This window comes from Coregonus lavaretus (assembly GCF_964263955.1).
Source record: "Coregonus lavaretus genome assembly, contig: HAP1_SCAFFOLD_492, whole genome shotgun sequence".
Lineage (NCBI taxonomy): Eukaryota > Metazoa > Chordata > Actinopteri > Salmoniformes > Salmonidae > Coregonus > Coregonus lavaretus.
The window spans coordinates 117,501-132,271 of NW_028163836.1; the positions used below are offsets into that span (position 1 = coordinate 117,501).

Genomic DNA, 14,771 nt, shown 5'->3' on the forward strand with positions numbered 1-14,771 from the left:
GTAAGCAGCTTGGTTTGAAGAAATCAACTGTGGGAGCAATTATTAGGAAATGGAAGACATACAAGACCACTGATAATCTCCCTCGATCTGGGGCTCCACGCAAGATCTCACCCCGTGGGGTCAAAATGATCACAAGAACGGTGAGCAAAAATCCCAGAACCACACGGGGGGACCTAGTGAATGACCTGCAGAGAGCTGGGACCAAAGTAACAAAGCCTACCATCAGTAACACACTACGCCGCCAGGGACTCAAATCCTGCAGTGCGAGACGTGTCCCCCTGCTTAAGCCAGTACATGTCCAGGCCCGTCTGAAATGCATTTGGATGATCCAGAAGAGGATTGGGAGAATGTCATATGGTCAGATGAAACCAAAATATAACTTTTTGGTAAAAACTCAACTCGTCATGTTTGGAGGACAAAGAATGCTGAGTTGCATCCAAAGAACACCATACCTACTGTGAAGCATGGGGTTGGAAACATCATGCTTTGGGGCTGTTTTTCTGCAAAGGGACCAGGACGACTGATCCGTGTAAAGGAAAGAATGAATGGGGCCATGTATCGTGAGATTTTGAGTGAAACCCTCCTTCCATCAGCAAGGGCATTGAAGATGAAACGTGGCTGGGTCTTTCAGCATGACAATGATCCCAAACACACCGCCCGGGCAACGAAGGAGTGGCTTCGTAAGAAGCATTTCAAGGTCCTGGAGTGGCCTAGCCAGTCTCCAGATCTCAACCCCATAGAAAAACCTTGCAGGGAGTTGAAAGTCTGTGTTGCCCAGCGACAGCCCCAAAACATCACTGCTCTAGAGGAGATCTGCATGGAGGAATGGGCCAAAATACCAGCAACAGTGTGTGAAAACCTTGTGAAGACTTACAGAAAACGTTTGACCTGTGTCATTGCCAACAAAGGGTATATAACAAAGTATTGAGAAACTTTTGTTATTGACCAAATACTTATTTTCCACCATCATATGCCAATAAATTCATTAAAAATCCTTCAATGTGATTTTCTGGATTTTATTTTTCTCATTTTGTCTGTCATAGTTGACGTGTACCTATGATGAAAATTACAGGCCCCTCTCATCTTTTTAAGTGGGAGAACTTGCACAATTGGTGGCTGACTAAATACTTTTTTTCTCCACTTTATGAACATTGACATAAACCCTCTACATACTTGAGTTTCTCCAGTCTGCAGTGTGGATCCTCCAGTCCAGCAGAGAGCAGTCTGACTCCTGAGTCTCCTGGGTGATTGTAGCTCAGGTCCAGCTCTCTCAGGTGTGAGGGGTTTGACTTCAGAGCTGAGACCAGAGAAGCACAGCCTTCCTCTGTGACTAGACAGCCTGACAGCCTGTAAAGAGTCAAATGATATTAAAACCACACTGCTATTCTTTGGTGGTGAAAATAGTGGCAGTATATTTTTTCAACATATTCAGATATATCAGTGTCCTGAAACCTGACATATATATTCATAAATGAATGTATTATTATTAACAATGACAAATGATCGAAGTATTGCTTGTAGATAGAAAAATGCATATTACAAATATTTAAGTAGACTGACCAGAGCAGTTTAAAAATCAGTATCAGTCAAAAGTCAGACAGTGAGGTATCAGATTTAGATTGTATTGAGTATACAGTCCACACCATATCTAGTTTGACAGTGAAGCTAACATTTTAAATGTGGCTCTATACTCCAGCATTTTGGATTTGAGATCAAATGTTTCATATGAGGTGACAGTATATAATGTCACCTTTTATTTTAGGGTATTTTAATACATATCTGTTTCACCGTTTAGAAATGAAACCACTTTATGTATCTAGTCCCCCTATTTGAAAAAGTCATAAGTATTCTGACCAATTCACTTATAGTGTATTAAAGTAGTCAAAAGTTGAGTATTTGGTTGTAAACTTGTTGGTTGCATTTGCAGTTTGTTTTGGTTGTGTTTTGGGTTATGTTTTGCCCAATATTAACTGAATGGTGGATGATGACTGGAGTAATTTTCTGTCTAAGTGAGTAGATAACATGTTTCTAAACACTACTAAATTAATCCTGATGATGCCGTGATTAAGAAAAATCATGAATGAATCATGAATTATAATGAATGAGAAAGTTACAGAGGCTACAACAAAACATGCCAACCTCTCACCATTACCAATAACAGAGGGGGTATGATCCTTGTTCCTCTGTAACTTTCTCATTCATCATCATTCACGATTCATTCATGATTATTCATAATCATGGTAGCATCCACATGAATGTAGAAGTGTTCAGAAACATCTTCTATTCTTACTGACAATACAAGTGAAGTGACTCCAAAATGACAGGACATTATTCACCATTCAGTTTCTATTGGGAAAAACATCATCCAAAACACAACCAAGACAAACTGCAAATGTATTCAACAAGTTTGTAGAATCACAAGCTTGATGTAATCACTGTGGGTAAGGAATATGGGACCAAATACTAAACTTATGACTACTTTAATACAATATAAGTGAATATGTCCAAATTATTATGACTTTTTCAAATGGAAGAACTAGATACATAAAGTGCTTTCATTTCTAAACAGTAACACAGATATGTATGAAAATATCCTCAAATAAAAGGTGACATTCTGTACTGTCGCCAAATATGAAACATTTTATCTCAAATCCAAAATGATGGAGCATAGCACCAAATGTAAAACTGTAAGCTTCACTGTCCAAACACATATGGAGTGGACTAAGTGTGCCTGGTAAACACATGTGGATCTGGTGAACAGTTATCACTTGTTGACCAACTACAGGAATACTGACCTCAGAGTCTCCAGTTTACAGTGGGGATTCCCCAGTCCAGCAGAGAGCAGCTTCACTCCTGAATCCTTCAGGTCATTGTTACTCAGATCCAGCTCTCTCAGGTGTGAGGGGTTTGACTTCAGAGCTGAGACCAGAGAAGCACAGCCTTCCTCTGTGACTAGACAGCCTGACAGCCTGCAAAGAGTCAAATCATATTAAAACCACACTGCTATTCTTTGGTGGTGAAAATAGTGGCAGTATATTTTTTCAACATTTTCAGTTAAATCAGTGTCCTGAAACCTGACATATCTATATATAAATGAATGTATCATTATTAGAAATGACAAATTATCAAAGTATTGCTTGTAGAGAGAAAAATATAAAAGTACAAATATTTGAGTAGACTGACCAGAGCAGTTTAAAAAGCAGTATCAGTCAAAAGACAAACAGTGAGGTATCAGATTTAGATTGTATTGAGTATACAGTCCACACCATATCTATTTTGACAGTGAAGCTAGCATTTTAAATGTGGCTCTGTACTCCAGCATTTTGGATTTGAGATCAAATGTTTCATATGAGGTGACAGTATATAATGTCACCTTTTATTTGAGGGTATTTTAATACATATCTGTTTCACCATTTAGAAATGAAACCACTTTATGTATCTAGTCCCCCTATTTGAAGAAGTCATAAGTATTCTGACCAATTCACTTATAGTGTATTAAAGTAGTCAAAAGTTTAGTATTTGGTCCCAAACTCGTTGGTTGCATTTGCAGTTTATTTTGGTTGTGTTTTGGGTTATGTTTTGCCCGATAGTAACTGAATGGTGGATGATGACTGGAGTAATTTTCTGTCTAAGTGAGTAAATAACATGTTTCTAAACACTACTAAATTAATCCTGATGATGACATGATTAATAAAAATCATGAATGAATCATGAATAATAATGAATGAGAAAGTTACAGAGGCTACAACAAAACATGCTAACCTCTCACCATTAACATCAAATAAAAGGTGACATTCTGTACTGTCGCCTAATATGAAACATTCTATCTCAAATCCAAAATGCTGGAGCATAGCACCAAATGTAAAACTGTAAGCTTCACTGTCCAAACACATATGGTGTGGACTATGTGTGCCTGGTAAACACATGTGGATCTGGTGAACAGTTATCACTTGTTGACCAACTACAGGAATACTGACCTCAGAGTCTCCAGTTTACAGTGGGGATTCCCCAGTCCAGCAGAGAGCAGCTTCACTCCTGAATCCTCCAGGACATTGTTACTCATATCCAGCTCTCTCAGGTGTGAGGGGTTTGACTTCAGAGCTGAGACCAGAGAATCACAGCCTGCCTCTGTGACTCCACAGCCTGACAGCCTGACAGAGAGATATTCATGATTTCACAAACACACTGTTAATTTAACACCAGTAGTGTAGAAGGACAATGGCAGATGCATTTGGCTTATTCTCCCAAACAACATATAGATTCATCTTCCGTCTCCTAGAATTGTATGGTCATATTGTTATACTAATGTGAACATCAATGCACTGATTCAATATGTTTTTCAATAATACATATATTTCTCTAAACTGAATATTTCTTCCAGACGATTAGTACTTAAATGTCATTTTATATACTCACAGAGCAGCTCTGGAGGCTTTGACCACTGGCAGCAGCCTCAGAAGACTGTCCTCTGATCTGGAGTATTTCTTCAGATCAAACACATCCAGCTCCTTTTCTGAAGTCAGCAACACAAAGACCAGAGCTGACCACTGTGCAGGTGACAGTTTGGCTTCTGAGAGACTTCCTGATCTCAGATAGCTTTGGATCTCCTCCACTAGAGAATGGTCATTCAGTTCATTCAGACAGTGGAACAGATTGATGCACCTCTCTGGAGAGGGATTCTCCCTGATTTTCTCCTTGATGTACTTGACTGTTTCTTCATGGCTCTGTGAGCTGCTTCTTGTCTTTGTCAGTAGACCTCGTAAGTGCTTCTGATTGGACTCCAGTGAGAGGCCCAGAAGGAAGCGGAGGAACAGGTCCAGGTTTCCTGTCTCACTTTGTAAGGCTTTATCCACAGCACTCTTGTAGACAGTAACTTCAGTAACTTGCGGTTCGGCCATTAGATTCTCATTGTTGTTGATGAATGAGAGGAACACATATACAGCAGCCAGAAACTCCTGAATGCTCAGATGCACGAAGCAGTACACCTTGTCCTGGTACAGCACACATTCCTCTTTAAAGAGCCGTGTGCACAATCCTGAGTACACTGAGGCTTCATTGATATCAATGCCAGCCTCTTTCAGGTCTTCTTCATAGAAAATCAGATTGCCCTTCAACAACTGTTGAAAAGCCAGTTTTCCCAGTGACAGAATGATCTCTTTATACCAGTGTGGACCTGTCTCTTCTTTCCCAAGATACTTTTCATTCTTCTGTTTGGTATGAAACACCACAAGGTGTATGAACATCTCAGTCAGAGTCTTGGGCATCTCTTCTCTCTTATGTTTCAGCATGTGTTCAAGGACCATTGCAGAAATCCAACAGAAGACTGGAATGTGGCACATGATGTGGAGGCTCCTTGATGTCTTTATGTGTGAGATGATTCTGCTGGCCAGGTCCTCATCACTGAATCTCTTCCTGAAGTACTCCTCCTTCTGTGGGTCATTGAACCCTTCTACCTCTGTCACCTGGTCAACACACCCTGAAGGGATCTTATTGGCTGCTGCAGGTCGGGTAGTTATCCAAAGGAGAGCAGAGGGAAGCAGATTTCCCTTGATGAGATTTGTCAGCAGAACATCCACTGAGGTTGACTCTGTGACGTCACAACAGATCTTGTTCTTCTGGAAGTCTAGGGGCAGTCGGCACTCATCCAGACCATCAAAGATGAACAGAACTTTGTACTTGTCGTAGTTGGAGATTCTTGATTCTTTGGTTTCGATTGAGAAGTGATTGAGAAGTTCAATGAAAGTGTGTTTTTCCTTTTCCATCAAATTCATCTCCCTAAAAGGGAATGAAAATACAAATTGGACATCCTGATTTGCTTTTCCTTCAGCCCAGTCCAGAATGAACTTCTGCACAGAGACTGTTTTTCCAATGCCAGCGACTCCCTTTGTCAGCACAGTTCTGATAAGTGTGTCTTGTCCAGTTAAGGGTTTGAAGATGTCGTTACATTTGACTGCAGTCTCTGGTCTTGCTTGTTTCCTGGTTGTTGTCTCAATTTGTTTCAGCTCATTTTCATTATTGACCTCTCCTGAATCACCCTCTGTGATGTAGAGCTCTGTGTAGATCTTATTGAGAAGTGTTGGGTTACCTCGTTTAGCGTTCCCCTCAAATACACATTGAAACTTCTTCTTTAGATTAGATTTGAGTTCACGTTGGCAAATCACAGCAAGCTCATCTGAATTTAGAAATAACACAGAGGATATTAATATTAAGTCTGATTTAAGGCCTACAGTATTGTAAGACTGTGTTATAAGGTTTAAATTATAATAATTTATTCTCTTAACTGTCTGTATAAATCTGTAAATGTTTTCATAATGCATTCCACACTGGTGTGACTGATTTATATCAATATTGGTATTATTGATGGTATATTTTATGTTGTCTCTCTCTCTCTCTCTCTCTCTCTCTCTGTCTAAATTAATCACCGCAACACATCCCTGCTGCTACTTGATGAGGTCACTAGGTGTTGTGTTAAGGCTGCTACAATATCATTGAGTTACACAGCTACTTTATCTGTACTTTAGCTACAGCTTTTAATGTTTGTTATAAAACGCATTCAACATGAGGCAGACAGCTCTTACTTTTCTCCAGTGTATCAGCAAGCTCCTTCTGGTTCATTTTCCTCAGGACGTGCAGAGTGATCTTCAGAGCCCCCTCTCTGGCACTGCTCTCCTGCTTCTCATCTTCAGCATCCACCACTTCCTTATCCTGCTTCTGACTCTCAAAGCCTTCTGGGAGTTCTGGACTAAGAATCCTCTTGAACAGCTTCAGCTCGTTCTTCACAAATGTCATAATATTCTCTTCAAGCAACTGAAATAAATAAAGTAAATAAGTTAAGCAAGAGGCTAAATGCTTTCTCATTAACATATTAATGAATGATTGACAGATCAACTTTACTTGAGGTAAACAAAAACAAATGTACATAACAGGACCACATACACTGAATATGGAGGCCAGGTCTGTTTGATGACTCTGGGAAGACTGACCACTGAGAATCTCTGACTCTGATCTCTCCTGTTGGTTTCTGTGGACAAAACATGAGATTACATCTCCTCATCCAGGGAGTGCACACACACACACACACACACACACACACACACACACACACACACACACACACACACACACACACACACACACACACACACACACACACACACACACACACACACACACACACACACACAGGGAGGGAATGTAGTGTTTGTTTAATATTGTTTTAGGACTATGAAAATTGAACAAAGGTTTAGCCTATGGATTATGAAAGAAACAAAAATAAATTCTAAAATGGGAGAGGAGAAATGACTAGAGACAGTGTTGTTTAACTCACTGACCATGACCCATGAGTTCTTCTTACCTTTGTTCACTAGAAAAGTCTCCCTCTCTAAACGTTATAGGTTGACACATAGACTTGTCACTCTTCATGGACACACAGCTGGGTACAGGGGAGGCTGGTCTCTCCTGCTTGATTGGGCTTCAACACAACAGAGACAAACATTACGTCTCTCATCTACACTGAGCTCAGATGGGGAAACATATGAAGAGTTTCATTACAAAACGCAATATATCAATTTTCAGAAATGTTTGTAAATTCTGAAAGAGATTGGTGTGTTTTTTCACTATCTAATCATGGCATGGGGTTGTTCAATGACAGACATGTATTTGTTTAAAATCTATCACTTGATGGTTTCATTTCAGAGAGACAAATAATCATGTTTTTTTGCACAATGCTATATATCTGCCTCACTCTCAGAGAAATAAGTAGTACTGCTAGGTTTTACACAGTAATAATATATATCTGCCTCACTCTTAGAGAAATACGTAGTACTGCTAGGTTTTACACAGTCAAATGTGGTCGACCGGCTCGATTTGATGTTATGTAGTAAAATTTGAAATGTTTATTTTTTATTTTTTTACATTGGATAAAAGTAGAGACTCAGCTAGAAAAAGGTATATCATACACTACAGTTGAGGAACAATGGGAAAGTAATTCTGCTTTGAAAGATGATAAACTTGTAACCTCACTTTTAAGAAAATGGCATTTGAATGTTTTGGTTCACCTACTGGAGAGCTCTTCTTTATCTACAGTGGTGTTACTTTGGCAGATAATGTCACGCATCTAAATAAATAGTATATATATATAGTTAACTAAATGTATGGTGTTTTTGGTTTATGTCAGTTTCATTGTTTGTAAATACTATAAATGGTTATTATATGGTTGTAAGTGGTAAAATGAACTAGAAAGTCATATTTTGCAATTCTGAGTAATTACTACCTTAGTAAGGATATACTTTATTCAGTACTACTGCAGTTACTAAATAATTCCAATAGATGACAGCATAAGACCACGAATGACATTTCAGAAGCTCAGTTTAGTTTTCTCCCTGGATACACCACCACTCCCCCTCACAGGAAAACTCCTGCACACGCTTTTTACTGTCCCTTTCCACACTGCTAACGCAAGAGGAACGACTGAAAAAGCATTTAACAGATTACTGTGAAATAATATAATGATGATTCATGTTTATTATTACCTGTTTTTATGCTCATGTTTTGAAATTATTCTTCATTACTATAACGATTATCAATAAGCCTGAACATTAATTTAGTCACCTCTGGTTGAGAAAAACATATTTTCCTAGTACATTCATTGTCAGATTCATCAACCAGCAGCGAGCACTCTGCCTTCTAGCACAAGTGAGGGGCATGTTGAGGTACATTTGCTAACCGGGAGGGTTGCACGATCTAATTTATTGGCGGGCTGGAAGACGCACTCTTGTCTTATCTATTCCGAGGTTGTTTAATCGTAATATTAGATATTTTAAAATGCATGTATCCTAGGGTTGAGGTTGGAGCATCTGACTAGTGATTATTTACCCGGGGTTCAACACCTGCTATAGTCACAATTTAATTGCTCTTCCAAAAGCATCACAGGCCTAATACGAGATATATAGCTAGCTAAAGTAATGAGTGACCATTTCAGAAAATCATGGGACATATAGTATTTGGTTGCATGCTATTTTATGTTAATCTTTTTGCTGCTTGTAGCCTATAACTGATGCTTCGTGGTCTTATGCTGCAATCTATTGGAAATATTTAGCTATTAAAAGTTATTAATTCACGTACAGACGTTGGTGAGGCAGCTGAGAAATAAAGTGTATTAGATCAGTCTCAATCCTGCCCCACGCCAATTGCTGGACTTTCACACAGAGGTTACTAGGTCACCCAATTCAAACCACATTTTAAAAATAAAACAAATGTGTCTTATTTATCAAGTGTTCTGTCTTGCAATTATACATATAATAAAATAACAACAAAATAATCAAAACACTATTTAATAGTATAATTGAATTTACTAAGATAATATTATTACTAAAATAGTTTCTAAAAGTGTTCTAGGCTACCCTACCCTAGAATTAGGGGTTAGGGTTATGGCTAAAATAGGTTATAAGTAGGGTAAGAGTTTCTGTATATCACTTTGTGACATCTGCTGGTGTAAAAAGGGCTTTATAAATACATTTCATTGATTGTTAGGTTTAGGGTTTTTATGGCAAAAAACAGTATGGGTTTATAGCACTCTTGCGCCTCCCTTTGGCCATCTGTGGGTACTACATAACTCATTCATTATATTTTTTACATTTTTACATATTTAGCAGATGCTCTTATCCAGAGCGACTTACAGTTAGTGAGTGCATACATTATCATACTGGCCCCCCGTGGGAAACGAACCCACAACCCTGGCGTTGCAAGCGCCATGCTGTACCAACTGAGCTACATGACACTTGCTAGGCTCATAATCTGAGGTAGCAACTGTGTCAGATCTACAAATCTATTAGCTAGACCACCCGATTAGACAACAATCACCCCATTATATCCATTTGGTTTGCAACTCAGTGAACCTGTGCAGCATTCGCTCAATTTGATGCTTATGAACGAATATTTCGATGCATATCAAATTACCCAGCAGCCATTTAGAAACAACAAGTCATCAGAAAAATTGTTATTTCTTAATTAAAAAATGTCTTCTGGCTGTTTAAAATCGGCCACATCTTGAAAAAGAGGACAGGGACATGCGTTTTGTTTAGATTGTATACTTTTTTCTTAAAACAAATATGTTTAACCATGACCAGAAAATGTTTAACGTTTGATGGCTATCAGCCAGCCATCGCCTCTTATGCAGTTTCTCACTTCACTTTGCGCCAGACAACACCTTTTAGAATGTGGCTCACCACAACATGTACTCAGGTTAACAGTGAGCGCGCTCACCAAGTAACCGTAACCTTGTTAATAATAAGTTACCTGAGGTAAACCTACAGGGTTAATGCTCACCAAGTAGCCGTAACCTTGTTAATAATAAGTTACCTGAGGTAAACCTACAGGGTTAACGCAGGCAGGTCTCATTGATAACAATAGTGAAGCTGGCATTGTGACGCAGAACAATGGGCTGGGAATAGAATGTTCTGAAGGCGAGTCGGTGTCACGGAGCTCAATAGAACTAATAGGAGCTGGTAGGGTGAAAAATGCCCTAAAATAAGGCTTGTTTTTTCGCGATTACTTCATAACCAGGGACAGAAGGTAATATTATGAAACTGGGCTCCATGGCGGATGCAATGAACTACTGTATTTTCCGCACTATAAGGCACACCGGATTATAAGGCGCACCTTCAATGACTGGCTTATTTTAGAACTGTTTTCATATATAGGGCGCACCGGATTATAAGGCGCATAGAATAGAAGACAGTCAAACGATTGACTGGGGTTGCGTTATGCATCCACTAGATGGAGCTGAGCTAAAGGGAATGTCAACAAAATAGTCAGATAAAGTCAAACTTTATTAACATTTACATTTTACATTTTAGTCATTTAGCAGACGCTCTTATCCAGAGCGATTTACAGTTAGTGCATACATTATTTTTTATACCCCCCGTGGGAATTGAACCCACAGCCCTGGTGTTGCAAACACCATGCTCTACCAACTGAGCTACATCCCTGCCGGCAATTCCCTCCCCTACCCTGGACGACGCTGGGCCAATTGTGCGCCGCCCCATGGGTCTCCCGGTCGCGGCCAGCTACGACAGAGCCTGGATTAAGCGTTCTGACAACACCGTTCACTCCCATGGTAACGTTGTTCAAACGTTAATGTGCATATTAACAATATCTCCCAGCCTTGCTCACTCTTCTCCCAAACGTGGAGGGGAACTTTTCCCTGATTCAGTAAACACGTAGTAAAATAAACAGTCTGATACCACTAAATCAAACGTTAGTGCATAACTCAACATTGTTCAGTTACGTATAACACGTAAAGCTCACTTTTTCAGTTCATTCCCCGTCCACGAATCCCTCGAATTCTTCTTCTTCAGTGTCCGAATTGAACAGTTGGGCGACTACGGCATCCAACCTGCCCGGCTCCCTCTCGTCATTATCCGAGTCAGTGTCGCTGCTGTTGCCTGGCAGTTTAGAGATTATTTTTGAGATTATTTTTGAGATTATTATTTAAATGGCATATTATTATTCCTGCCTTCGTGAAAGCTTGGACCACAGTTGAGACTGATATATCAGCCCATTGATTCATTAATGTTGAATTCTCTCGCTGCTGCTCTATTCCCATATTCTACTGCGTGACCGACAGCCTTGAGCTTGAACTCTGCGTCGTAAGCGTGTCTCTTGAAAGCTGCCATTTTGGGGTCTTTATACACAGACAAGTGGTGTGGGACTGTGAGTAAGCACAGTACCAGTGTTTACTGACAACGGTAGCCGTAATGCTGCAAGCGGTGCGGCTTTGTAGTTTACCAGTCGTACTGAAACATTTCATTATTATTAAATTGTTTTTATTGGTTTTTCATACTGAAACATTTTGACAGAGCGCCTTGAGCGGCGTGTAAAACCAGCATGGATCAACCAATTAACCAATTGATCCATATATAAGGCGCTCCGGATTATAAGGCGCACTGTCGTTTTTGGAGAAAATTAAAGGCTTTTAAGTGCGCCTTATAGTGCGGAAAATACGGTAATTTTGTTGTAAAAAACGTTGTAAAAAATGTAACTTGAGGCGCCCCGAAAAGAATACTCAAAAAGTTCAGTCCTTGGACACAGAGGGGTTAAACACTAAAGTTACCGTCCATCTAGTGAAGAGAGGAGAACCGGACAGAGGGATGGTAGGTAGCCAGCATCCGTCAACGAGAGAGGGAGAAGCCCTCCACGGTATTTAACAGGTGGAAGAAACAACCAGGGAGCTCCATCGGTCCACAAGAAATGCAGGCAGCCGGTGATGATGTAGTGGTAGTTAGGATAACTAGGATGCTGCTGGTAGAGTAGCTAGCTTAGCTAGCTGTACCGACTAGCTTGGCTAACTAACAGGTCGTTCGTCTGTCCCTCGAGGATGATGACGAATCCGGTGAACCACAAGATGAAACAAGGATAGCGAGTGAAAAGGATCTGGCTACACTCATACTGTCACTGACCATTACGCAAAAAAGCTAATTGAACAAAAAACTTAGGTGCCTCATTTTTCATTTACATTTTAGTCATTTAGCAGACGCTCTTATCCAGAGCGACTTACAGGAGAAATTAGGGTTCAGTGCCTTGCTCAAGGGCACATCGACAGATTTTTCACCTAGTTGGCTCGGGGATTAGAACCAGCAACCTTTCAGGTTACTGGCACAACGCTCTTAACCACTAAGCTACCTGCCCCCTCAACACTGTAACAAACTCCGTCGTTGTTCCCCAACATCACCTCAGACCACTCTGCGCGCAACTGGACAATATGCTTGGCGCCACACCGTACGTGGACGCGTACAGTTCCAGAACGCGGACATGCGTAGAGCAACCCAATAAACTAAACAGTCTTTACACTGGCTTACATTAGTAATATTCATTTATTTATTTTTATATGTAAAACAAACATTCAAAGTTTTTTATAACAATATTTTGAGAACTGGGCCCATATCCACAAAGTATCTCAGAGTAGAAAATTGGTCGTATAAGTGCTGAGAGTTAAGACATTTTACTCTTATGGGTATAAATGAATGCATAGCATTTTGTCTTCGTTTTGGCAGATTAACTCATGCTTATTTCTAAAGATTAACTCAGGTTTTGGCCCAGCGGCTAAGGAGTTGGAGCAGTGGCAGGAGTTGGACCTATGGCAGAAAGGTGGCTGGTTCGAATCCCGTGCCGGGCGCTGGAAAAAACAGGTGGAGTTGATCTGACCACTGGAGGGCTGCTGGGTTCACATCCTCAAAACATTCACCTTTCGTTGATCAGAACTCTAGAGGTTCTTCTTCACTGAACCCAAAAATATATCTAACTTTTAGTGGTTCCATAAGGAAGTGATAGAATTATTTTTGGTTCTATAAGGAACCTTATTTTCTAAGTGTATAATAAACAAGTTTTTCTTTTGATTATTTAATTACCTACATCATGTTTTTTCAAGTTATCCCTTTGGAGCGCAACATCACGTTGTTAAAAAATAATCCTATATTGGCCATGGCTATAAATTGGGCAATTGAAGGCATCTAGGGGGAAATATGTGTTCGATGAAAATGCCTACGATGCCAAAGATATTTAGAGTTGTAAAACGGGTGTGAAGAGTGTGTTGGTATAACGGTAATATTGTCAAAATTCTGCTTGTAACAACCATCAGAATTGGTTAAAGAAATATGCATCCCATTATATTAGGCAATAATGAAGAGTAGGCAAAGTGGTCTTGTGGTGTGAAAATTCTATCAAATGTCTTCCATTGCAACGAGTCCAGTCAGGGTGCTGCAGAACCCCTGCAGTACCTCCGCGGACCCCGGATTGAGAACTCCTGATTTAGCAGATACTCTAATCCAGAGTGATTTACAGTAAGTGCATTCATCTTAAAATAGCTATTTATTTTGTAAATAAAATTAATAAATTCTTCATAAAATTGTCATCTCACCTCTTAGCTTTGGTGTCATGTCCCCCAGAGAGACTCGATTTAGAGGCAGGGACCCCCTCCTCTCTCTCCCCAGACAGACTCATTTTAGAGGCAGGGCCCCCCTCCTCTCTCTCTCCAGAGAGACTCATTTTAGACCACTGACCCCTAAACAGAGATGCAGCATGTTGGTTGTGGTGAACACAGTGACAACTCATTCTAGAATGTCAATTGTTCTCTTTTACTCATGATCTCTTAGAAATAAAACATTTACTAACAGACATATCCAAACAGTCGGGTGATTTAATTTAATCACATGAACATTGTTACGTTCCCAAGAAATAAAACATTGTCTCTCAAACAGAAGAAGGAACTAACAAAGAGTCATTAACAACAACCAAAATGAAACAGGTGGTTTTAGGAGGGGTTCTGAAAGACACTCATGGGGGTGTCCACTAGTGATGGGAATCAGAGGCTTTCTAAACGCTTTGGGGCTTTCACCAAATTGTGCCGAAAATGCCATGGATAGATTAGAGTGCTAATAAACAACATTTAGTTAGAATGTGGGGTTCGCTTTTTGCCTCCAGGTTCACTATGTTTTGAAAAACGATGCATATGTGACTTTCAACGTGGCACCGTCATAGGATGCCACCTTTCCAACAAGTCAGTTCGTCAAATTCCTGCCCTGCTAGAGCTGCATGTTTGTTGCTTTATGTAATGGCAGATATGTTAATGCTTTATGTCATGTATTTTATCTATTGAAATATCATTTTGATATAGTTAAAAATGTAGTTTCATGGTCATTTATTATGTTTTCCAGAATCTCCAACCAAACTCTGAGATCAGTCTCTCCAGTGCCCAGTCATCTGTCCATGAAGAG

General features: G+C 39.9%; 1 protein-coding gene across 1 annotated transcript in view; it reads right to left on the reverse strand.

The window, feature by feature from the left end:
* LOC311117733 (NLR family CARD domain-containing protein 3-like) overlaps positions 1-6,948 on the reverse strand; it is a 10,612-nt gene extending 3,664 nt beyond the window's left edge. The window contains exons 1-6 of the mRNA XM_084192655.1: positions 6,937-6,948; positions 6,579-6,807; positions 4,417-6,172; positions 3,978-4,151; positions 2,796-2,969; positions 1,174-1,347 (exon numbers count right to left, since the gene is read on the reverse strand). Of these exons, the coding sequence (XP_084048781.1) occupies positions 1,174-1,347; positions 2,796-2,969; positions 3,978-4,151; positions 4,417-6,172; positions 6,579-6,789 (2,489 nt within the window). The 5' untranslated portion in view covers positions 6,790-6,807; positions 6,937-6,948. The remainder of the gene's footprint in view (positions 1-1,173; positions 1,348-2,795; positions 2,970-3,977; positions 4,152-4,416; positions 6,173-6,578; positions 6,808-6,936) is intronic.
* Between the last annotated feature and the right edge of the window lie 7,823 nt (positions 6,949-14,771).